This window comes from Vicia villosa, linkage group LG4 (genome assembly GCF_029867415.1).
Source record: "Vicia villosa cultivar HV-30 ecotype Madison, WI linkage group LG4, Vvil1.0, whole genome shotgun sequence".
Classification (NCBI taxonomy): domain Eukaryota; kingdom Viridiplantae; phylum Streptophyta; class Magnoliopsida; order Fabales; family Fabaceae; genus Vicia; species Vicia villosa.
The window spans coordinates 14,382,806-14,408,034 of record NC_081183.1 but is presented as its reverse complement, the minus strand read 5'-3'; the positions used below and the strand labels follow the sequence as shown (position 1 = coordinate 14,408,034).

The 25,229-nt window shown below is 34.3% G+C and overlaps 1 protein-coding gene across 1 annotated transcript; it reads right to left on the bottom strand.

Annotated features, from left to right (window-relative positions):
• Positions 1 to 12,451: 12,451 nt before the first annotated feature.
• On the bottom strand, positions 12,452 to 13,789 carry LOC131596799 (uncharacterized). Its single transcript, XM_058869537.1, has 4 exons — positions 13,435 to 13,789; positions 13,165 to 13,359; positions 12,710 to 12,951; positions 12,452 to 12,595 (listed from the first exon to the last, which is right to left on the bottom strand). The coding sequence occupies exons 1-4, from the start codon at positions 13,787 to 13,789 to the stop codon at positions 12,452 to 12,454; spliced, it is 936 nt and encodes a 311-aa protein (XP_058725520.1).
• Positions 13,790 to 25,229: the final 11,440 nt, after the last annotated feature.

Below are 25,229 nucleotides of genomic sequence, written 5' to 3'. Positions count from 1 at the left end.
ATGTCGGTTCGTTAAAAATCGAGTGGAATAGATGATTTATATTGTAATTAAAAATTTAATAAAATAATGGAGCCATTTTGGTTCTAAATAAATTATGAAATTGCAGAAGGTAGAAATCGGAGCTCAAACCATGAGCTACATTATCTTTCGGTTATCTTAAAAACCGAGGGATAAGATTTAGTTCTTAAAAAAAATTAAAATGGCGCGTTCTAGAAAATTTGACCTCGATTTTTATTTGGCTGAGGTGAAAGATTTTTCATGAAATGTATTATTTGTATTAGTTTCATGGTAAATAAAGAGATTACCATGAAGTTGATACAAAAATAAATGTTATAAAACACAACCATTGTTTCGCTGCTAATGCCTTCGGCATTTTTTCCCTTCAAAATCAAATAAAAAACCTTTCCTTTCTCCCATTATATAAATGATGATAGTGATATTTTGAGGTTGAGAAAATAGTGGAAAACAACCCTATTTTACATTATATTGCTTGAGGTAGCGTATTGTGGTGGAAATTATCCATGTGTTGATGCAAATGCAGATATTCATAGCATCATTTAACCTTCACCTTTGGAGACACCACATTGTGCTCCAGAATTCTCTTGTTTTGGCCTTCACTGCATGGGACCACCATATTATGCTGCCCGAATTTTTCTGTGCTATTGACTTTGTTTACCTTTCTTACCCCTTTATAGTCTAAATCAGGCTTCCTTTTCATCCAAACTTTACAATATTTGGATCTTTACAACTCTAGATATTGTCAAAAGTCCTGTGTAGTTAAAATATAGCATTGCGATAAATAAATAGAATATGTCCTTAGCAGTGAAATGCAATTCTTCAACTCAAATCTTTGGCTTTAAGGATCATTTCTTTCTTTAACCGCTTCATAGTAACTGATGATTCTCTGTCGTCATATATTTTTATTGAGCATTAGTTAATGTTTAGATGTGTTCTTAGCTTAAGATGTTTTGATTTTTAGAATAAGTTGAAAGAAAATTAAGAAACAAGAGGAAACAAGAAAAGAGACTAAAATAAGCAAGAAAACATGCAAAAGCTACTAGAAATTTTGTTGCCATTTTTGTACCATGAAAACCAAGAATACACCTCGTCATGTCATGAAATAAAGTGATAGTGACACAATCTATTGAACTTCTAGCACATTGTGGCACAACAAGGATGCATCATGGCACGATGGGAACACTTTTCTCACACATTAAAAAGACAGCATACCAGTTTTTGACGGGAATGAGACATTGTGGTACAATTTTTGCAGTAGATTTTACACATTATGAATACATGGAAGCTCTAGAACGAAAGGTTTTCATCATTCAAATACTAATTCCTTATCAAAATTTCAATATATTTGTTGTTTATGTGTTGACGGGCACATATATTAAACCTAGGATTGTAGGGTTTACCAACCCTAACCCTATACGTCTGATCTAGAGATATCATTTTCTTAAGTAATTGATTTAGGGATAAAAAAATTCTAAGTTGTCACCTGTGAATTACCATTCTTATTTTTCCTAATTTAACATCAAATTGGCCTAAGAAATGAGGGAGTTGTTGTATAAATTAGTAACTTATACACTAAGAGATTGTGTATAACTATTGTATTAGTTCATCATAGTCATGCGGGATTAATCGAAAGCAAATAAACATAATAATCAACACTGATACTTAGGGAATTCAAATAATCTAATCATTTGTGAATATGATATTTTCTATTAATTGTTTAGTTTTCCTATTAACTCAAACCAATTGTGCACCCCCAATTTTACTTTTCAAAATACATTTAGACTTATTTGTTAAAATACAGTAATCTATGTGGAGATGAATCATTTTTATTAACTGCAACTTATATTTATCACACTTGCTATAAATACATCAAGCTTTTAGCCATGTTTGTCGGAAATTGTTGAATTATTTCAGCAAAGCAATTTAGGTGTTTCAAAAGTTTTATTTTATTTTATTTTTATCACTTAGTGTTTGATTTAAAATTAGTTGTTTTTAATTCCTTTGATTTTATTTTTCAGTTTTTATTCTTATTCTAATTTTTGCTTGGTGCAATGCTACTAAGACATTTTCTGGTTGCTTATGGAGGTTTAGGATCAACTTTATTATCGTTGGTTTCAGACATTGAAAAGACAGTTGGAGCAAATAAGAGAGCAGTTAGAGAAGTAGAAGGAGCTCAGGAAAAAGTGGAAAAAGAACTTTTTCATAATCTTAAGATCACGAAAGTGAGCAAGAAAAAGTTATGGAAATTCCACCACCAAGGAGGACAATGTGTGACTATTATAGGACATCATTTGCAGGGCATATTTCATTGGGGTTCCAACCGTAAAACCTCATTGATTTTTACATTAAGAATATTGTGCTTATAGGTTTGCGAGACAGCATGTTCAATGGGAGTGCAATTCGAGACTAGTGGGAGCATATGATTCAATTCTATGAGGCATGTTCGATGTGCAAACCAGAAGGATAATTGATGATCATATCAAATTGAGGTTGTTCGGGTTTCCTTTAATCAAGAGGGGAATTGTTGGTTGCAGTGTTTGTCAAGTGGTATAATTTAGACACAGACAAAATTAGAAGACAATTGTGTTTATACGCATTGAAAACAGTTAAAGTGATACTTTTTTTTGGTATGGTTTTGGGTCCTTTTGCGAGTATTATTTCTAATTGCAGAAATAATCTCATGCTTCTTAATATGCGACTCCCTTTAAATAATTAAATATCATTTTAACATGAATACTACAAATTAAATGTTTGGATCATTATGTTTGAATGCAATATTTTTAGCAATTTTTGTTATAGTATTTCAAGCTTAGGATTACATTCAATCACAATATGATGGTAGCATGTAATTAACGAAATTGGAAGTACATGGTACTGATTGATTATCACAATAAGGAAAATAAACAAGAGAGAATTTGTGCAGATAAACCTTCTCAACATCAATTAGGAATTTAAAGACAATGACAATCACACACTAGTTCGCCATCAATAGTGTGAATATGAGTTCCTCCCTGAATCACTAACAAAGAACAAAAAATTCAAATAAACTCATCCCAAAATTTTTATGAATTGGGTAGAGGACCCGACAACATCTTTAAGACTTCTATGGGAGCATAGTGAAGAAATCCATTGGGTTCTCCTTGAAAAATTAAGACTCTTAGAAGAGCACCAAGCAGGAATCCAACAGTCTCCCTTACTAACTTAGGACTCTTAGAAGAGCACCAAGCGAGAATCCGCACGACTCTCCTTGCAAATTTAAGATTCTTAGAGGAGTACAAAGTGGGAATTTATCGAGCTCTCCTTGCAAAATTAAGACTCTTAGAAGAGCACAAAGCGAGAACCAATCAGACCTTCCTTGCACAAACTTATACTCTTAAAGGAACATCAAGTAGGAATCCATTTGGATCTTCATGCAATCAGCTAAAACGCCAACTAGAATGTGTAGTAAAAACCCATTGGAACCTCTCACATCCATCTAAAACTATTGCAAAACTGCAGAGATCTCCACTAGTTTATACTTGGCTAATCCCAATTTTTTTTAAAGTTCACTTTTCTAGATGTGTTTGTAGATTCTTCTATTCTTTTTGGTGTAAGAGATGACCTAAGTCCAAAAACACAAGAAAACTAAGAAAATCCATCTGCCGAGGTCACAAAGACAACTCTATCAAAATCCAAAATGGATTCCACAAAATTAGGAATATCTTCAAAAACTCTGCTAACCTTGTTGTCGTATCCACTTTTAGCTAAAGCGTATGCACACAAATTAACTTCTCTGAAAACATGAGCCATTGTAACTGCCTTATGTTGATTGATGAGTCTTCGGAATATTTTATTCAAAATTTTAAAATACTTTTTTCTTTTAATATTCTTCTCATATTCGGTTAATTAAGACTCATAATCATTATTTTCTTTCAAGAGAGCAACATAAGCTTTTTTCTCTGTTTCAAAAAAAGTAACATAAATGTTAGATTTTTTCTCTTCAAATTTAATATCAATTAGTTTTTTACTAGTACATTCACTCACAATTAATATTTATATTTATGATTTTTTGCTTTATTCAATTTTATTTTTGTCTTCTATTTATTTTCAATAATTGCATATTTTTAGAAAAGACTTTTTTTAGTTTGCCAGTTTTTTGACATACATATATATATATATATATATATATATATATATATATATATATATATATATATATATATATATATATATATATATATATATATATATATATATATATATATATATAGGGGACGACTCAGGTGAGAACACTTGGTTATTATGAGAAATGAGAACAATGAATCACGACCATTAAATTTTGATTTTGTTGATTTTAATGGACTGGATTGGTTTCTCTTTCTATGTTGATTTAAAATAAATATTAAAGATTCTAGAAAGTGAAACCAATCCAGTCCATTAAAATCAACAAAATCAAAATTTAATGGTTGTGATTCATTGTTCTCATTTCTCATAATAACCAAGTGTTCTCACCTGAGTCGTCCCCTATATATATATATATATATATATATATATATATATATATATATATATATATATATATATATATATATATATATATATATATATATATATCAAATGAGAATCTATGTTGTTAATCTCGGAAAGCGGCGCGGAAGCGGGGAGCGGAGCGGGCGCTATTTCAACGACGCAGACACTAAAAATTAAAAAGGCTTAATTGCAACTTTAGTCCCCCTATTTTGTCTTTTTCTTGATTTTGATCCCTCTATTTTAAAAATCACTATTTTAGTCCCCTTTTTAAGTTTTCTGTGCAATTTTCGTCCCCCTATTTTGCTTTTTTCTGCAAAATTAGTCCCTATCGCTATCTCTTTTTCAATTGAAAACTCAAAAGGGGGACCAAAATCGTGATTTTAAAAATGGGGGGACTAAAATCGAGAAAAAGACAAAATAGGGGGACCAAAGTTGCAATTAAGCCAATTAAAAATTGTAATAGCACTTACATGCTGAAAACATACTAGAAAATATATATAAAAAAAAAAACAAATTTCATTAAGTCTTAGAAATTAAATACTTCCAAATACATATTAGCATAAGTCTTAAGCAAAACATTCAAACATACTTCCAAATAACAATAAAATTCAAGAAAACAAACACTTAAGCATATATAACTTCATCATCTTCATCCTCTTCATCTTCACCTCCACACAACCATGGGTTATTGGTATCAATATCATCATCCATGACCAAAGGATCAATCAAAACATCACTTTCAAACTACTCTTTCAAAGTTTGATTATACTTTATAACAAAGTCTTGCAACATTTGATTGTACTTCAATGTGCACCATACAAACCAATTGCTTCAACCTTCATTTTGAAACTTCTTGAATTTGCAACGTCCAAATCAATTCCATTTCGATAAAAGAAACGAACTATGCTTGCCTTCAAGTTTGTTTGCGTTCCTTTTGTATTCTTCTTGGATGATGATGGTTGAGTAAAATTAGTAGGAGGAGGAGTTGACATTGCTGAAGCAGAGTTGATGATGTGGGATGGAGAGAAGAAAGATGGAGAGAAGAAAGATGGAGATGACGTGCGATGGAGAGCTGCATGGAGATGATGATGATGATGTGCGAAGGATAAGGAGAGAGGCGTGTGAACGATGGGCGATGGAGAGTCATACAGAATTTAGGTTTTTTTTAACGTTTTAAACCTAATTTTTTACCCTACCTGACCCAACCCAATACTGAATTTAGGTTTTTTTTTTGCGAAAACACGAAAAACGGCCGGTTCGGGCCACATCCGAACCGCTCCAAGACCCAATTTCGTGGTCGCTTCTTCATGTCGTACTGTATCGGTAACATCGGAAGCGGCCTTGCTGGAAAATCCGCTTCGCGCCGCGATATCGGCCGCTACAGTCGCTATTAATAATATAGATAAGAATTAATAAGTTATATGAGAATGTGAGAATTTAATAACAACCATTGGATTTATATTTAATGGTTGAAATTAAAAGATATTTTTAAAATTTGAGTAATGATTTTTATTCCCTCTTAATGACATGTGATTTAGTGAAAAACAATTTAATCTCAATCTTTCTTTTTTAAATCGGATTGTTCTTATTCATTTTCACATTCTTATATAACTTACTCATTCTCACTATATATACTTTTTTTTAGCTTACTCTAAATTATAACCTTTAAATTAAATCTAATATAATGGTTAATTAAAATGTTTACTGAATTAACCATTAAATTCAATTCAATTTAAAGACTATGAGTAAGCTAAAAAAAATACTCTTGAAATAAGTTGATTTCCGAATCAAGAAAGAATATTTGATTATTATAAAAAACAAAAAACAATTAATTTTTACTGTTAAATTTTAATTCATTGAAATCGGTAGATTAAACTGATTTCTCTTAATATAATTATTTTTATCGGTAATATATATAATCTTTACCAAAATTAATTCACATTTATTTGACTCGTTGTATTTTGAAATTAATCATAATCATTGAAATAATTTTAAAGATAATATTTATTTTAATAATTATTATATAAATAAGTCTTATCATACTATTCAAAAATTAAAATTCATTTTATAATCCAAAAACGTCTAATGCTAATTTAACTATAAATATATAATTTTTAGTATTATCAAATTAAAACTTAATATAATTGTGTATAAATAAAATGTTAATATAATAATATATCAATCCACAAAATATTAATATTATAATATATTAATCATTAACCAGAACCGTCTTAATTTTTTTGGAAGCCCTGTGTAGATTAATAGTATAATCATAAAATAACAAATAAAGGTCTTGTTTAACTGCAGTTTAACCATTTTGAATATTTTATGAAGCCCTATTTAGCTATAAGTTAAGTGTAAAAAATTTGAAATCATGTGCGGTAGCCCACCTTGCACGTCCTCAAAGATAGTCCTGTCATTAACATTAATACAATTATATATTAATTTTTAAATCTAAATAATATTTATAAAACTCTTTTCTTCCAATTATCATTATTTTCAAAAGACTACAATTGATATATTCAAATATTAACGTTATTGATTAATATGTTATTGATTAATATATAATTATATGAATCGTCTTTTTATATAAAAATATATATTTTTGGTTGTAACAAATGTGAGACTTAAGATATTCCTAACGCTTATTTTTTAATTCTCACAAACAAAAATATTTAAATCTGCCACTGGAAAACTAAAACTCAAGCAAGGACGACCAAAAGTTCTTCGTATCTACTTGATTGAAAATGTTCTCATATAAACCCTAAGAAATAAAACCTAAAAAACACAAAAAAAAAGTACAAAGCATTAATCAACAAAATCACTAAGGAGAACCTTCGCTAAACAATTGTGCAAAACATACATGCATTACAAAAGAAAAACCTAATCATACTTTGAAATTTAAACTACATTCTCAACAAATTATACAAAGTAGGAAACTAAGTGCAAAAGGAAAACATTTTACTTTTATCACACTATTGTTATGGTCAAATAGGTTGGGAAAAATAAAAGTTTAGGTAGGTCATGTTTTCAGTGAATCAATGATGAAAAAAAAAAATACAAAGTACTCTTTTCATTGTAATATATGAGTTTGTCATAAATAAGAGAAATTGCTTCCAATAATTAATGTCATAATCAAGGCTTAATATGGTATCAATTGACATATTCACAATCACAAGCATGATTATCTACTTGATGTGTTCTACCTAATTTTAAAACAAATGCGTCAACATATGGAAAATGATCTTAGACTTCTTGTAAATTTGTACATTAATAAATAGGTTCAATTATTTATAAAGCTTAGGTGTCCCCCAAATATGCCCAATCTTATAGGTGAACTACTTTTTCAATGTCACCAACAAATTAGATTGTGTTTTGGAGATACCTATCTTTCCTTCTAATTATTTAGCTTATAGACCAATAGAAAAAGAATAGACAAAATTCAAGTGTGTATTAATTATTATTGTTTTGGCAAATAGAAGTTGTAGCTTTAAAAATAAAATTCATTTAGATCCAACAACTGATTTCCAATCAAAGTGATGGAATTAAAGATCCTAGGCACATGTTTGGTATATTTCCAAGGACTATGGAGAAGCTTCTTGCTTAGGTCAAAACCAATATTGTTTGTTATCTATTGGAGAAAAAAATTATAAGATGGAAATCAAATTCATTGCATCCATAGACAAATTATATTTAGAAATAAAAATATTAATAAAAAATTACATGATATGGAAATCAAATTTATTGTGATAGAGTAGAATTATGAGTTAATTAAGTTAGAATAAATCTTTTATGTCAAGTATTATTGGGCTCTTTTAATGTTTGGGCTTTTATGTTACTACCCACTATTGTCATTACTATATATGTACTCTTAATGAGAGAGTGAAAATCAATCAAAGAAATCAAAGTTATCTTTATTTTTAATTTCCTTTACTTTTAATGTTCTTCCCCTTTTAGTTAGAAAACCCTAATTTTATAGTCTTGATAGGAATCTTCCTATCAATTGGTGCTTTCATCATGTACTCAAATCCTCCTATGGATTACCCTTATCTTACACCTTCATCTCATCAATGGAGCATTCCTCCTACCTATCCCACAAACCCCTCTTTCACAACTCCTACCACACCTTCATTTCCATCCTTTCCATGGGAACTTTTTACACCTTATTACACTCATGGTTCATCATCCCCAAAATTGTATTTGAATCACGGATATTCACCACATCATCATTCACATCTTCAACAGCACCACTACGGAAAACAACTTTTGACCTCACACCACCCATTCACACAGCATCATCCAATGAACACTTCCACCCATATGGGTAGTTGCTACCCAGAAGCTACGTATCACTTTCACTGTCCGGAAACTACCTATCGTACACGTATTTCAAGAGATTTTGCAAAACATTTCCAAGTCTCTCACCCACGTTTCAAGAAATCAAAAAAAAAAAACTCCAAAAACGCCATTGAAAGACAATAAATCAGTTTCCAATCACAAACCACAACCGCGATTGTTCAACCGAAGCAAGAGCATGAGCGGTGGAAGATCCAACAACAGCGGTGGAAGATCCAACAACAGCGGAAACATCCATGGAAACCCTAAATTCCGAAACAGAGGTTCTGTCGATAGAGAATCCCTTTTTGTTGAAGGTGGATTCTTATCCGATTGGAACCCTTCCTTCTCCAACCGCAATTTGGGTAGCAATGGTATTTTCAATCGCACTACTGATGATGATAGTGTTTCTTCTTTTGATTATCTCACAGAGAAAGTAGCGTTTCTTCTCGGAACTTCGAACGGGTTTTTATCACTTAATGATGTCGAGAGTACTGCTGTGGTACATGGGACGCAGGAATCGGTTAAAGCTGAATCAATCGATGAATTAACGAAGTCGAAGAATGTGCAAGAGAATTCTGAAGGATTTCATGAAGCCACTCTCGCTGTCGAAGTGTTCGGTGCCATCGGGTCGTTAGCTCAGTTCCGCCTCACCGGTTCTCAGAATGATTTTATCGTCGTGGATTCAGATTCCGGTAGAAAAGTTATCTTGGATTACAACAAGGAGAAGAATGTTTTTGATAAGATTCATCAAGAAACGTTTGGGAAATCTGGTTGCCGGAAAACTGTTCCAGGTCAGTATATCTCTGTAGATCCCAAAGGTAGAGCTGTTATGATTGGTGCTTGTGAGAAGCAGAAGCTTGTTTATGTGTTGAATAGAGATATTGCGACTAGGTTAACTATTTCTTTGCCTCTAGAAGCTCATAAATGGCATACTCTTGTTTTTTCGATCCGTGGTGTTGATTGTGGGTTTGAGAGTCCTATTTTCGCTGCTATAGAGTTGGATTACTCTGAGGCTGATCAGGATTCTACTGTGAATGATAAGACCGGTGAAATGTTTAGAGTAGAGATGGTAGATTGGACAGGAGGTGCTATTAAAGATGTTCTGATAATTATATTTGCTAACTCGGGTGCTGGAAATCTTTATGTGATACATATTGTTACCGCTGTTAAAGTGTTTTATCAAAAACATGTCCCATTTCCTGTTTCTTTTCTTGTAGTCATCACCACTCAGGTATTAGGTATTGGATGGGTTGGTATGTTTCAAAAATATTTGGTAGAGTCTGCGGCTATGTGGTGGCCTGCAAATTTAGTTCAAGTTTCACTCTTCAGGGCTTTGCATGAGAAAGAGGAAAGAACAAAAAGAGGCTTAACAAGATCTCAATTCATCATCATCGCATCTCTACGCAGCTTCACCTACTACGTTTCTCCTGGCTACTTATTCCAAATGTTAACCTCTTTCTCTTGGGTATGCTGGCTATTTCAACAACACAATGTATTAGCCCAACAGTTCGGCTCGGGCGTAAACGGTCTCGGCATCGGTGCAATTGGGCTTGACTGGTCTGCCATTTCAACTTACCTTGGATGCCTACCTGCAAGCCCGTGGTTTGCAACTGCCAATGTTGCAGCTGATTTTGTGTTTGTCATGTACATTCTCACTCCATTGTGCTATTGGTTCAACGTTTATAGTGCCAAAACCGTTCGCATTTTCTCTAATAAACTTTTTACATCAAAAGGGTCTGTTTACAATATCACAGATATCATAAGCTCTAATTTCCATATAGACCTTGCTGCTTATGAAAAACAAGGAAGACTCCATCTTAGTACTTTCTTTGCTATGACTTATGGTGTTGGCTTTGCTGCACTTACCGCTAGCATGGACACTCACATCAAGCTTATGAGAAAGTATAACCATGTTCTTGAACCACGTTTCTGTACTGGAGTTTCCAATATGTCTCGAAGTGGAGGACCACAGTATGGTGTCCCACCATGGGGAGATATGCAGGGTGATATGATAGCAAACTTTCCATCACATGCTCCTAAAGGTTTTGTTGTGGAGGATGAAAGGTTCAAATCTTTCCAAATTCCTAGTCAACAAAATATTGATCAAAGAGAGTTTGAAGATGCTCAAGTTGTAATGATTATTCTGTTTCAATTTAAGCGGTGGGATCCCGGAAGAAAAACAAATTAGTGCTTTAATTTTACAACCTTGAGGACAAGGTTGTTCTTGATGGGGTGAGTAATGATAGAGTAGAATTATGAGTTAATTAAGTTAGAATAAATCTTTTATGTCAAGTATTATTGGGCTCTTTTAATGTTTGGGCTTTTATGTTACTACCCACTATTGTCATTACTATATATGTACTCTTAATGAGAGAGTGAAAATCAATCAAAGAAATCAAAGTTATCTTTATTTTTAATTTCCTTTACTTTTAATGTTCTTCCCCTTTTAGTTAGAAAACCCTAATTTTATAGTCTTGATAGGAATCTTCCTATCATATTGCCTCACCTATAGTCACCTCATTGGGTGTAAGAGATTATGTTGCATTATTTTCTATATGAACCCGTTTGTTGTATTTTATGTATGAAAAATAGTTTTTCTTAAAATTAATAATAATATTCATTTTTTAATTTTTTAATCTATTTTTTATATAGAAATTATAATTGTAATATTTAAAATAGGTTTTAAAAATGAATTATAATAATCATTTTAAAAATTGGTTTATCTATTTGTAAAAATATATAATTGTAATATTTGAAAAGATTTTAAAAGTTACTACAAATGAGAATGCTTAGATATTACATGCAGAAAATTATATTTTTCTAAAAAATCTATTTTTAGTATAATATTAAAATATTATATTTCTTTTCTAAAAAAAACGATTGTTGGACACTTCAAACTTATTCTTCAAATCTAGGATATATTAAACATTTTAATAAAGTTTTTTGAGTTAGTTTGTCCAAAAGGAATATACTTAAGAGTAAGGGAGAGTTTGGGGTGTGAGATTGTTGTCTACTTAATTTGCTCCTCTTAAATAAGTGGCGTTTGAGTGTCATTATAGGATGCCCGACTTACTTTATGGCAGAATGTTGTTACAGATGGCTCAACTTTGTGGCGGGATGTTGTTAAAATTTGGTATGAGATTAACTTTCCTTTATCACATCTAGGGCTGGACAACAAGCCGGATTGAGCGGTTTCGGGCCCAAAAGCTGTTGGTGCACAATGAATAAAGATGGTGACAAAGAGAATAATAGAATAACGGCGCAAAAGAGATGAGAGAATAAAAGTTGTATTCTACTTGCGTTGTTAATAAATGATAGCTACTACAAGGCTATTTATAAAAAGGAATCTTGCCACATAAGCCCTAAAACAGTAAACTTAGTGAACAAGTCTAAGGTACAAACAGTACTACAAAATACTAAAGTACCCTTACTACTAAACAGCTAAGCTAATGGGACCCAGACAGCATCTTCTGGTCAATACTATCTTCTGAGTAACCATCAGAAGATCAGTCCACATCACAACTTCTGATGCTCATCTTCTGAATATTGAATTACTCTTCAATACCATCCCTTAATTCATATTCAGCTAGCCAAAATCTACAACACCAACTCCATCCCTCAAACGGATAAGGTGTTCAGTCTTGACATCCTTCATCATAACATCTGCAAGTTTCTTCTGGTTGCTATAGTGTGCAACTTCTGATACTCCATTTAGAAATGCAGATTTCTCCTTGAAAACCCATCTAACGCTGATGGTTTTCTTCTCCTTTGGAAGCTTAGTTAACTTCCAAATCTTGTTTCCTTCTAAAGCCTCAAGTTCTTCTTTTATGGCATTCAGCCAGACCTTCTTCTTGAGTGCTTCTTCAATACCCAATAGTTCAGAATCTCCTTCTGATTCTGGAACCATATCTCCTTCTGGATTTTCTTCAGAAGTTTGATTACCACCAGAAGTTCCACCTTTAGAAGTTGGATCGCCTTCAGAAGCTCTGCCTTCAGAAGTTCCAACTTCATAATCTTTTCTTTCAGAATCATGACCACCGTCAGAAGCTGGACTACCTTCAGAAGCTCCGCCTTCAGAAGTTCCACCTTCAACGTCATGATTAACACCAGAAACATGATCATCTTTAGAAGCTTGTCCTCCAGAACCTATGTCTTCAGAGTTTTCCCTTCCAGAAGCATCACCACCACCAGATTCTTGATCATCATCAAAATCTGGATTAGAATCAGATTCACCATTTGACTCATCTTCAGAGTCTCCAGAAGATTCTTCATCTTCTGACTCTAACTCTTCTTCAGAACTTTCAAGTTCTGACTCATCATCAGAAGCAGAATCTTCTTCAGATTCTGACTCATCTTCTGATTCTCCTTCAGACTCAGAATCACCTTCGGATTCTGACTTGTCTTCAGCTTCAGAGTCATCTTCTAACTCTGACTCATCTTCAGAAACCTCAAATTCTGACTCTTCTTCAGCATCTTCAAAGTCATCTTCTGATTCTGAATCATATAAAAATACTCCTTCAGAATATTCAGAGTTATCTTCTTCCCCTTCAGCATCAGAAAATGACAAACTCACAGGTTCCACATCAGATTCATAAGCCATTAATAGCACAGGTTCATCATCAGAATCTCCTCTGGCTATTTTTGCTTCTTCTTTGTTTGACCAACAATCTTTAGCAAAGTGGCCAAACCTATTACAACAGTAACACTGAACCATTCTCTTGTCATACTTCTCCTTTCCCTTCTGATGTTTCTCCTCATCAGAATATAAGACTTCTGACTTCTGCGACCTACCATGTTTTTTCAGCTTCTGGTCCTTCTTGACAAAAGAAGCCTTCAGAGCCTGCTCAACTTCCCTCTCAGAAGTTCTTTCAGTCAAACGCAACTCTTGCGCCTCTAGACTACTTTGCAGCTCTTCTATTCTCATGGTGTCCAGATCTTTAGAATGTTCAATCGCTACAACAATGTAATCAAATTGAGGAGTAAGTGACCTCAATATCTTCTCTATGATTACTTGTTCGGAAAGAGTTTCTCCACAAGCCTTCATCTCATTAGTGATCACAATCACTCTAGAGATATACTTAGAGACTTTCTCATTGTTCTTCATGTTGAGATTCTCATATTGCTTTCTCAGGGATTGAAGCTTCACCTTCTTCACTGATACGTCACCACCGTAACATCTGACCAGTATATCCCACGCCTCCTTTGACGTCATAGAATCAGCAATCTTCTCAAACACATTCACATCCACACACTGATGGATGAAGAACAACGCCTTTTGGTCTCTCTTCTTCGTCTCTCTCTGCGCTTCTCTTTGTTCTTCCGTTGCATCCGCTGCAACCGGAATATATCCTCCAGTGACAAGATCTAGAACATCTTGAGCACCAAATAATACACGCATTTGAATCATCCATCTATTCCAGTTTTTACCATCAAGAACTGGAAGTTTGGTATTCAAGTTGCTTCCACTCATCTTTAAACTTGTGCAGACAAAAACAGATTTCACTCACACTCACACAGTGTTTCCCAACCCACAAACAATCAAGAAAAATGTGATTCAACACAACTTTGTTTCCCAGAAACAAAATCAATCACACAGTCACACAAACTCACGTTCACTCGTGTTTCCCTGTGTTTGGAACCGGAGCTCTGATACCAATTGTTGGTGCACAATGAATAAAGATGGTGACAAAGAGAATAATAGAATAACGGCGCAAAAGAGATGAGAGAATAAAAGTTGTATTCTACTTGCGTTGTTAATAAATGATAGCTACTACAAGGCTATTTATAAAAAGGAATCTTGCCACATAAGCCCTAAAACAGTAAACTTAGTGAACAAGTCTAAGGTACAAACAGTACTACAAAATACTAAAGTACCCTTACTACTAAACAGCTAAGCTAATGGGACCCAGACAGCATCTTCTGGTCAATACTATCTTCTGAGTAACCATCAGAAGATCAGTCCACATCACAACTTCTGATGCTCATCTTCTGAATATTGAATTACTCTTCAATAAAAGCTTCACCCAGCCGAACCCGCGGTTGAATTATATAAACCCATTTCCGCCCCATCTTTTAATCAGTTTGGCCGGATTGGGTTAGGACGGGTTGCGGGTTAATGTATGCAGTTTAATCGGGTTACTAGACTGGTTTTTTTGTTGTACTCATTAACATATTTTGAGCTACAAATTACAACTTAAATTCAACATAAATCAAAATACCAAAAGCAAAATTCCAAAGAACTTAAATCAGTCATAAATCCAATGACTAAAACATAAATTCAAAATCAACATAAATTCAGAATCTACATCAGGTTTCAACGGTGAGGCATAATATATATATATATATATATATATATATATATATATATATATATATATATATATATATATATATATATGGGAACGTATCAAATGAGAATTTTGACTATAACGAGAACTGAGAATTTTTAATAATAACCGCAATAACACGAGGGAAAAGAACAGCTGTGGCAAAAAGGAAATAATCCACTGAAGCAGAATACAACTTCATGGACATAAAATTAGAGTGAATTTTCCCAGCCTTCGTGTTTTCCTGTTTTATAAACTAACATAAAATCAAAATTAGGATCAATCAGAATAAAGAGATACAAATTAAAATATAAAAAAACTCATCAAAATTGAATGAAGTTGAACAATTTTTCTTGCATGATTTTTAATTATTTCAACTTTACAAATAAGATTACTCAATTAAAAAACAACTACTTTAAGTATGTTTAAATCATAGGTGTAAAGAAATTACAAAGAGTAATCAAAGATGAAAGTGATGATTGTTGAAAGCTTAAGCAAAAGAAAAGAATAATGCTTGGTTTAAAATGTATCAGGTTTTTCTGCTGCTAAAAGAAAGATGCATTGTTTCATGAACAATACAAGGAATTTATAGATTTTGAAAGAGGTAAGTGAGAAAAAAGTCCAATAATCTTCAGTCCAACATGAACTATCCACCAAAGACCAACAAGAACTAATTTTCAGCCACACTGTATTACAAACATTTCCACAAAGTATTTATCTATTTATTACTCTTATTTCATAACACTCATTTTATGAGAATACAAAGTATAACTGACAGCCATGCAATGATACTCTTATTTCATATCACTCATAGTGCCATATTGTTACATAAATTCAGTTATTTTAATGGAAAAATGAAATTAACTACTCTTGATTTTAAGATAAACATCATATTATCTGGTTTGAATCACATGTAATGTCTCTAGCTCTGCCATAATATCCAGTGTAGATTGAAGGTTCACTGACACTTTATCTGCATCCTGTTCTTAATAGATTGAAGGAGAACTTGCAAACCCACTTGTCATTTTTTATACCAAAGTTTAAGGCTATGTTTGAGAGTTTGGAGGGGAAGGGAGGGGAGGGCTTTGGAAAATAGGAAGAATTGAGTGAAAAGAATAAAAAGATTTTGGGTAGGAGGGTTTTGGAGGATTTGATTTTATTCATAACACCAAAAACCCCATAAAATGGGGGAACTCAAAAATTGTATTGAAGGAGGGTTTTGGAGGGCTTCCATAAATTTTGCAAATATCGTTTAGGTTGTTATACTATTTTAAAAATTAAAAATTTTGTAATGATAATGAGTCTTTTACCATTCTAAACAAAATCATTTTTTTTAAATGTCAAATATTTTTTTATATTATTTTAAAATTTTGATTTCGGAAGCCTTCCCCTCCCCTCCCCTCCAAACTCCCAAACATAGCCTAAATGAATAATATATATCCTTCAAAACATGCTTAGACTGACAAACTTGATCCAAAGTCCCACACTTGGCCACATTCCCATACTTTCCTCAACAATAGCTAAAATCTAATACACTCTCTCATTGCAATAGAAAAGGAACAAAATGGAACAACCTCAAACAAAAAAAAAAGACCACATTCCCACACTTTCTTCAACAATAGCTATAATCTAATACACTTCTTTAATACACTTACATTTACCTTCCATGCAACTTTAACCTTGTTGAAGTCCTTGTTTAGAACAGGTAACATACATTAGAGTTAGAGAACTGAGAGACTGATAGAAACAATAACAATAAACAAAAAAACGAAAACTCTTATCACCTGTAGAGTGAGATAACTTGTTCAAAGTCTTTTACTCACCTGTAAACAACAACAATCATCACAAACTCTAAATTAAAAATATAGAAATATGGGAATGAGTGAGAGAGAGAGAGAGAGAGAGAGAGAGAGAGAGAGAGAGAGAGAGAGAAGTGAGAACGAGAAATTTAATACAGAAATTTGGGTGCAGTTACCGTGCATAGATAAAAATCTATGCATCGTGCATAGATTATTGTGGACCCTTGGATCATTAGATCAAATTCTAGATATCAATTGTTATTACTCAATACTCACCACTCAATACTCAATACTCAATACTCAATACTAGATTAAAAACATGATCCAATGGCTTATGTAGGCTTATGCATGGTGCATAAGGAAAATCCTTATGCATATTAGCCAAAGCCCAGAAATTTAATCAACCAACCTTGCAAACAAAAAAGAACGAAGTTCACAATAACTTCTAAACGATGAAAAAATGACAAAATGAAGAGTGAGATAAAGAAGATGAGGCTGGATGTGATGTTGTCATGGTTAATAATGGCGAGTGATGATGGTGGATGATTGAGGTGAGTGATGAAAAGGGGAGGAGAAGCTAGGGTTTCGTTTTTGTTGAAGCGGATGAGTGGATGGGCATGAGTGGTGAGTGACAGAGTCGTCTGAGAGTGAATAAGAATGTCTCAAGTAACCGTAATGTAAGCAAAACTGTGTTCCTTCAGCTGGGCGGGGGAGGGTACCCGTGGTTCAGCTTTTGCTACCCGGGACCCCATTTAAATCCGGTCCGAACGGCTTTTGTAACCCGTTAACCTGTTGACCCATTGTAACCCGTTCAATTCTATTATTTTTTTTCGGTTTTTTGCAGTTTGGGCTAGGCCGCGGGTTCTTGTCCATCCCTAATCACATCCTGGTGGCCTATTGGAGATGGATTTTGGTTTATCTTTTCTTGATTAAAAGCTATTTCTCTTTTAAGAGAATGATTGGACTTAACTATAAATTAGTTCTCTAATGTGGTTATGATGGTTGCGGAAAATGAGAGTTCAACATCTTTCTAAAATTCAAACCGATCAGGGATAAATCTGAAGTCTTGATGCGAGGACCTTACAGTATACGAAACATGCATGTGCTGCTGCGAGAATGGAAACCAGAATTCAATCTCAAAAATGACCTACTCAGAACATTGCCTATTTGGGTCAAGCTCCCCAACCCGTCGCTCTATCTATGGGGAGAAAAGAGCCTTAGCAAAATTGGGAGTGCACTTGGAGTTCCTGTTGTGACTGACGAATGTACCACAAACAAACTTAGAGTATCCTATGTTTGTTTTCTTGTGGAAGTGGACATCACAAAGGAGCTACCACATGAGATAACTATAAAAGATAATGAGGGCATAAAGATGAAACAAGCTATTGAATATGAGTGGAGACCTTTATATTGTGAGAAGTGTCAAAAGGCTGGACATAAATGTGACAATACTAAACCTAAGGAAAAGCAATGGAGACCCCGACCCAAACCCATCAAGGAAATTGTTAGACCTGCACCTACTATCTCTTCTGAACCATCATCTGCTAAGGAAGGCAACATGAATGAATCTAATCTGGTAGAAGAAGAATCAGAATGGAAAACAATCACCAAAAGTAACAAAGACAAAGGTAAAGCTCCCATGACTGAATCAGCCACTACTGAATTACCTTGTGCTAATGGTTTTGATGCACTAGGGGTTTTGAATGACCTCTTAGTGCTCCAAAATACTGGCCAATGATTGGTGCCTGGAATGTCCAGAGACTTAATAAAGCAGTTAAGATGAGGGAGATTAGTTCTCGTCTTCTTGGACTTAAATCTTCTATTAACATCTTGATAGAAACTCGTGTCAAAGTTAATAATGTTGGTACAGCCAGATATAAACTTCACCTTAGAGGTAACTATGTTGATAATTACCAATTCCATGGCAATGTTCGTATCTGGATTAGTTGGGATCCTAACAAAATTGGGCTTAGAATTGAGAAATCCACTAGTCAACAAATGATCCACTGTGGCATCTATGACAATTATGGAGACTCAAATTTTGGATGACTGCAACGTATGCTAGTAACAAGCTTGATCAGAGAAGGGTTTTGTGGAAGGATATTGCTGCTCTTCAAACCTTAGGGCCTTGGTGCACTATTGGAGACTTCAATAATGTACTTGTAGTGTTCGGCCTAAAATACTCGCACCTTGCAAGGGCGCGAAAGAGAATAGAGCTGCCACCGAACTTTATTTATTCCAAGAAGGAAAGGGGAAATATCGATAAAACCCATAAGATAAAAAGGAAAATGGATAAGATGGTCATCGTAACCTAATTATGGTTCGGGAGTCGGTTAAGAAAGGGGAAGGTATTAGCACCCCTCACCTCCATCTTACTCGATGGGACCCATTTAGTTAGTTTTGTGTTTGAGTGTTAGCGTAATGTTTGCGTTCTTTAGCTTATTAATCGAGAAAAGATAAAAGAAAGGATTTTAGGTTTTTTATTATTGCGAAGAAAAAAGAAATGGTTTTTAATTATTATGCTCGCCAAGACGTTTGTGTCTTGTGCCTACATATTCCCTCGTGCAATGGGAAAGTCGGAGCATTCGTAGTTCGGGCGAAGAACCATGAAAGTTTGTTGGTTGATTTTAGCGAGAGATACTCGATCGCTTTCAAATGGAGACAATACTACGCGCACATGGATAAGCGATCACTACAAGAATGGATGTCTAAATCAAGAGTAAGACGAGATTTTGGCCATCATCGTATTCGAGTGGAAAATATTCGATCTTCACATGTGGAAGTATGTTCGCATATTAAATTGACTAAGTGTCTCGTTTATTAAAAGATATTTTAAAATGAAAAGGCCATAAGGCAAAAAATTTGAATGAAATTGAAGTTGTGTTTTAAAGGGATGTTTAGTGAACACTTTGAGCATAGGTGTGCACCTGGCGCGTTGTTCACCCAAGATATTCAAAAGGATGCGAGCCCAATTGTCACTTGTTATCCACATTGGTAAAAAAGGATATTGACAGAATTTTAGTAAAGGATTGATCATAGGATTTCTCATAGCGCGTCTTTACCCAAGGTATTCAAAAGGAAGCGAGTCCAATTGTCACTTGTTATCCAAGTTGGTAAGAATGATTTTTACGGACTTTTAGTAAAGGATTGAGCATAGGAGTTCTCCTAGCGCGTCTTTACCCAAGGTATTCCAAAGGAAGCGAGTCCAATTGTCACTTGTTGTCCAAGTTGATGGAAAAGATGTTTGCAGACGTTTAGTAAAGGATTGAGCATAGGTGTTCACCTAGCGCATCTTTACCCAAAGTATTCAAAAGGAAGCGAGTCCAATTGTCACTTGTTGTCCTTGTTTAATTAATGTGTTTTAATTTCAAGGATCAAGGTATTCAAGAGGTGTACTCCTCTTGTCACTCGATCTCTTGATTTGATTAAGGAGGATCTTTAAAGAAAACAAACTTTTAATATGTATGTTTTGATTCAAAGGACCAAAGATATTTAAGAGGTGTTCACCTCTTGTCAATTGATCTCTTCGATTTAATTAATAAGGATTATTTAGAGAAAGAACATTTAATTTATATTGGATTCAAAAGACCAAAGATATTCAAGAGGTGTGCACCTCTTGTCACTTAGTCTCTTTGATTTGATTAAGAAAAGATTTAAAAAAAAAGAAATTGATTTAATGTGTTTTAAACCCAAAGAATCGAAGTATTCAAAAGGTGTTGATTAATAAAAAAGATTTTGAAAAAAAGGAAACTCGACGTTGGATCGAGAAATTATTATTTAAATGAAAACTCTTTTTGGTTTTCTAAATAATGAAGATAAAATCTAAATATAAAAACATATTTTTGGATTTTTATATCATCATATTTTTTTTAAAAATTAAAGATAAATCACACACTAAAATAAAACAAAGTTAAAATAAGTAAAATAGATTAACAAAAGTAATGAGGGGTGTATGAATAAAAGGTGATGGGCTTGCAATTCATAACAGCATTCAGCCCAAGTTAAAAAAGAAAGACAAGCTAAAGGGGGGGTTGACCCGTTGGAGCAAGGGTGATAATAAGAAAAACGAATGGGCCGGGTGTGAGTAAAACGCATGAGCCCACCAACCATGAAAAGAGATAAAAAAAATGAACTGGGTTGGGCTGACCCGACCCCATCCCTTTGGACCAAATGATTTGGTTTCAATTGAGAAACCCTAATCGCTCCAATCCGCCCCTTTCATCGTTCAAATAGAAAAAGGAAGAAAGAAATTCTCTCTTCAAATGAAACTCTTATAAACACAAATTGAAAGCAAGAAGCGGGAATGAAATGAAGAAATCACTAACGGTGACGAATGAAATCGACGGTAATTTCAGATAATCACTTGGTCTCGTTATTTTGCATTTTTGGACCTCCTTCTTCTGATTCGCTGCTTTATTAATGTTTTCTGCTTCTTGCCCGTTTTCTGAAATTGTTGAAGACTTGTGTGTGTGAGTGTTTTGTTATTGTGTGTTGGCTTTGTGCGTGTGAGGTTTTATTGGTGAGTTTGAAGTAAAGTGAGTGTTTGATGGCGATGAACAAGGAGCTGGTGAGGGAATATATTTAGTTCGAGGGTGAGGTCTAAACGTGGATTGCTGTAAGAGCGGTTGTATTGTTCTTCTGATGAAGATGGATGAAGTCGATGGCTGAAAGTGGGTTGGAGAGGATTTGAACTTTTGTAAACTGATTTGTGGTTTTCTTGATACAAGTTTTGTTTAGTCCATTTTGATGCAATTCTTGGACCGATTATGCAGCAAAGTTGGTGGAACAACAAGGATTTTGTTGTTTTGTGCAGGTTTCAAAGAGATGATGGCATGGCATACTGATGCGGAGGGGAGCTCTCACTTTTTTTTCTGTAGTGGATATTTGTCCTATAGGCTATTTTGTTGTAAATTTTGTTATTTTTTGGAATTGATTTAAAATATAAGCGTAAGAAAACATGTTATAAAAAGAATTGTGTCATACCCCAAAATTTTCCCATCATATTTCAAGATATTTTGATTCACTTGACTTTCAAATGCTCAAGAACTATGTAAGAATTGGGCTCACATACACGGTCAAGCAAATATCATTAACAAGTCAATCTCTATCAAGTATACAGTCTGGAAGATTGAACCCCAAACTTCTAAAAATCTACGACAGATATGTTTCGGAAGTCTGAATCCTGAATGATCTAATATCTACGCCAAATATGTTCCGGAAGCCTGGACCCCGGATGATATGAAAATCTATGCCAGATATGTTCCGGAAGCCTGGACCCCGGATGATCTGAATCACTACGCCAAATACGTTCCGGAAGCCTGAACCCCCGATGATCTGAAAATCTACGTCAGATATGTTTCGGAAGCCTGAACCCCAAATGATCTGAATTCTACTCCTGATATGTTTTCGAAGCCTGAACCCCAAATGATCTGAATTCTACTCCATATATGTTTTGGAAGCCTAAACCCTGAATGATCTGAATTCTATGACAGATATGTTTTGGAAGCCTGAACCCCGAATGATATGAATTTTACGACAGATGTGTTTCGGAAGCCTGGACCCCGAATGATCTGAATTCTACGACAGATATGTTTCGGACGCCTGAACCCCGAATGATCTGAATTCTACGACAGATATGTTTCGGAAGCCTGAACCCTGAATGATATGAATTCTACGACAGATATATTTCAGAAACCTGAACCCCGAATGATCTGAACTCTATGACACATATGTTCCGCAAGCCTGAACCCCAGATGATCTGAAATCTACTGGAAGCTTGAACCTCAGATGTTTTAAATCTTTATGCCAGTCACACTCCGGAAGCTTGAACCCCGGACATTCTGAAAATTCCAATCAGATGCACATTCTGGAAGCTTGACCCCCAGACTGCTGAAATATCCTTATCGACAAAGGTCCCTACCTCAGCAAGGGCAAATTTTTAAGTATTCTAGTGTTCAATCTTCTTCCACCTTCAGATACCGATTGGCACTCAGACCATTCTACATCCTCAGGTTTAAGAAGATTAAACAAGGGCAGCTGTCATACCCCAAAAATTTCTCATCATATTTCAAGCTATTTTGAGTCACCTGACTTTCAAATGCTCAAGAACTATGCAAGAATTGGGCTCACATACCTGGTTCCTAAGCAATTAACCCACAACTAGGGTTTTGCTTCTCCCAAGGTAAAATCAGCTTCTGAGACCTAAAATGGATTACATGGCTTCTCATATGCCTCAAAGAATACTCACACCAAGATTCAAGCTCTGATTCACAGGATTTCTCAGTCAACAGCTCAAATGGTCAACAGTCGACTAGTTTGACCTAAAAGTCAACTATGGTCAAATCACATTCAAAATTCCTGATTTTTTGTCAACATCCATAATTTTAAGTAACATTCATCATTTGATCAAGGTTTGATCGTGATTCATCAAGGAAAGCTCAAAAATTAGCAAAACTCAAAGTTTCTAAATTAGGATTTTTTGACCTAAAAGTCAACTAAACTTTGACCAGCCCTAACTTTCACATGGAACATCATAAATTTCCCAACCAAATCCTATTTTGAAGGAAATTGAATTCTCTACAACTTTGTCTCTCTAAAGCCAGGGCCAAAAATGCTTCATTTGAGAGATATGGATCAAGACATTATAGGTCCTCTTAAAAGTCAACCAAAATTCATCTTTTTCAAAAGAATCATACATGAACATGATAGACTAAATTGAAATGAAACCAAAAGGAGCTTGTAAAGTAAATCCTGAGCTTTCTAAAAAGTCCTAGAATACATTCATATGATCAAAATTGAGGGAGATATGAAGTACACAAATTGGTCCAATTTCAAGAAATGCACAAAAACCTAATTGGTCAATTTTGGACATTTGAATCAATGGGCCTAAGTTTGTGTTTCTAAACATGAATATGTGCTCTTTAAAGGTCCCTAAGTCCATTCTTTTATTTCCTACTATTTTTATTTCTTTTATATTGAATTATATTCAATTAAATTCAATTTAAATTAAGTAAATAATGGAGATATTCCAAGGAATGCACAAAGATTATTTTTCCAATCAAATCATGAGCACAATATCTAATTTAAATATTAAAATTCGTTTTGGTTTGATGATAGAAAAGATATGGTGCCAAAATAGAAGTCTTGGACATAATTCAAATCAAATCTTAAGCCTTGCCAATCATGGATTTTTCCCCAAATTGTTGACCTAAAAATCTTTCCTATAAATAGCACAACAATATCACAAAGTAGGGGACGAAAAAAAGAGGTGAGGAGGCTAGGGTTCCAATAGTGAAAACTTACAAGTTTTGAACAAAAATCGTGTATAGCATTCCAAGCATTCTCAACGCAAAACAGGTGTTCCATTCTATTCCTGGGGCATCATAAGGTAAGTCCAGCTAATCTCTAACACGTGAAGGTATCTAGAATTCCCATACCACGATTAGCATATTCATGCATGTTTCAAAATCTGTTATCTCTCATGTTAGCATGCCTTAATGTGATTTAATTGTATGTTTGAGTTTCTGATGATGTTTATAGAAGGATTGAATTATTAGAACGAGTTTTTGACATGTGGAACGAAAATCACCATGGCTAGGGCTTTGAATTCGTGAAGCTTCATATGGAAGGATGCAGGAAGTTTCAGACCACGAAAAGCATACCATTAGATTCCTAACGCTCTAAATATACGATCTGGGTACTTTTCTTTCACTGAGTGTTTGATTTTCACAGGTTCTAAGTCATGGCCATGGAAGGAGAAGAACCTGAAGAAAAATCCGCAGGTAAGGTCGTAGAAGTTTTCGCGTGTAATTCCGCAGGTAATAGGAAAGAGATGATGAACAGTCCCTGGAGACCGTTTGACCGCCTGTGTGTCACGAAGCTATTGGTCGGTCAACCTCCGGGTCTCTCTCTCTCTCCACGCACGTACGATTGTTATTGGACACTCAAGACGCCAACGACTCTCTCTCTCTCTCTCTCTCTCTCTCTCTCTCTCTCTCTCTCTTCGTTTCATTGATTGGACGCGCGCAAACCACTGGGCCCCACATTAGCGTTTGGGTTGACTCGTCAATTAATGCTTTTATTTTTCTATATAATTTATTTAAATCATTTTACTAATGACTAACAAATTTGGCACACATGGCAAAAGCAATGTATCTATGAGCGAAAGAAGTGGAGTTCGAACCCCCACAACGATGCTTAATATTTACAAGACTTTTCTTACAGATTCCATGCAATACAC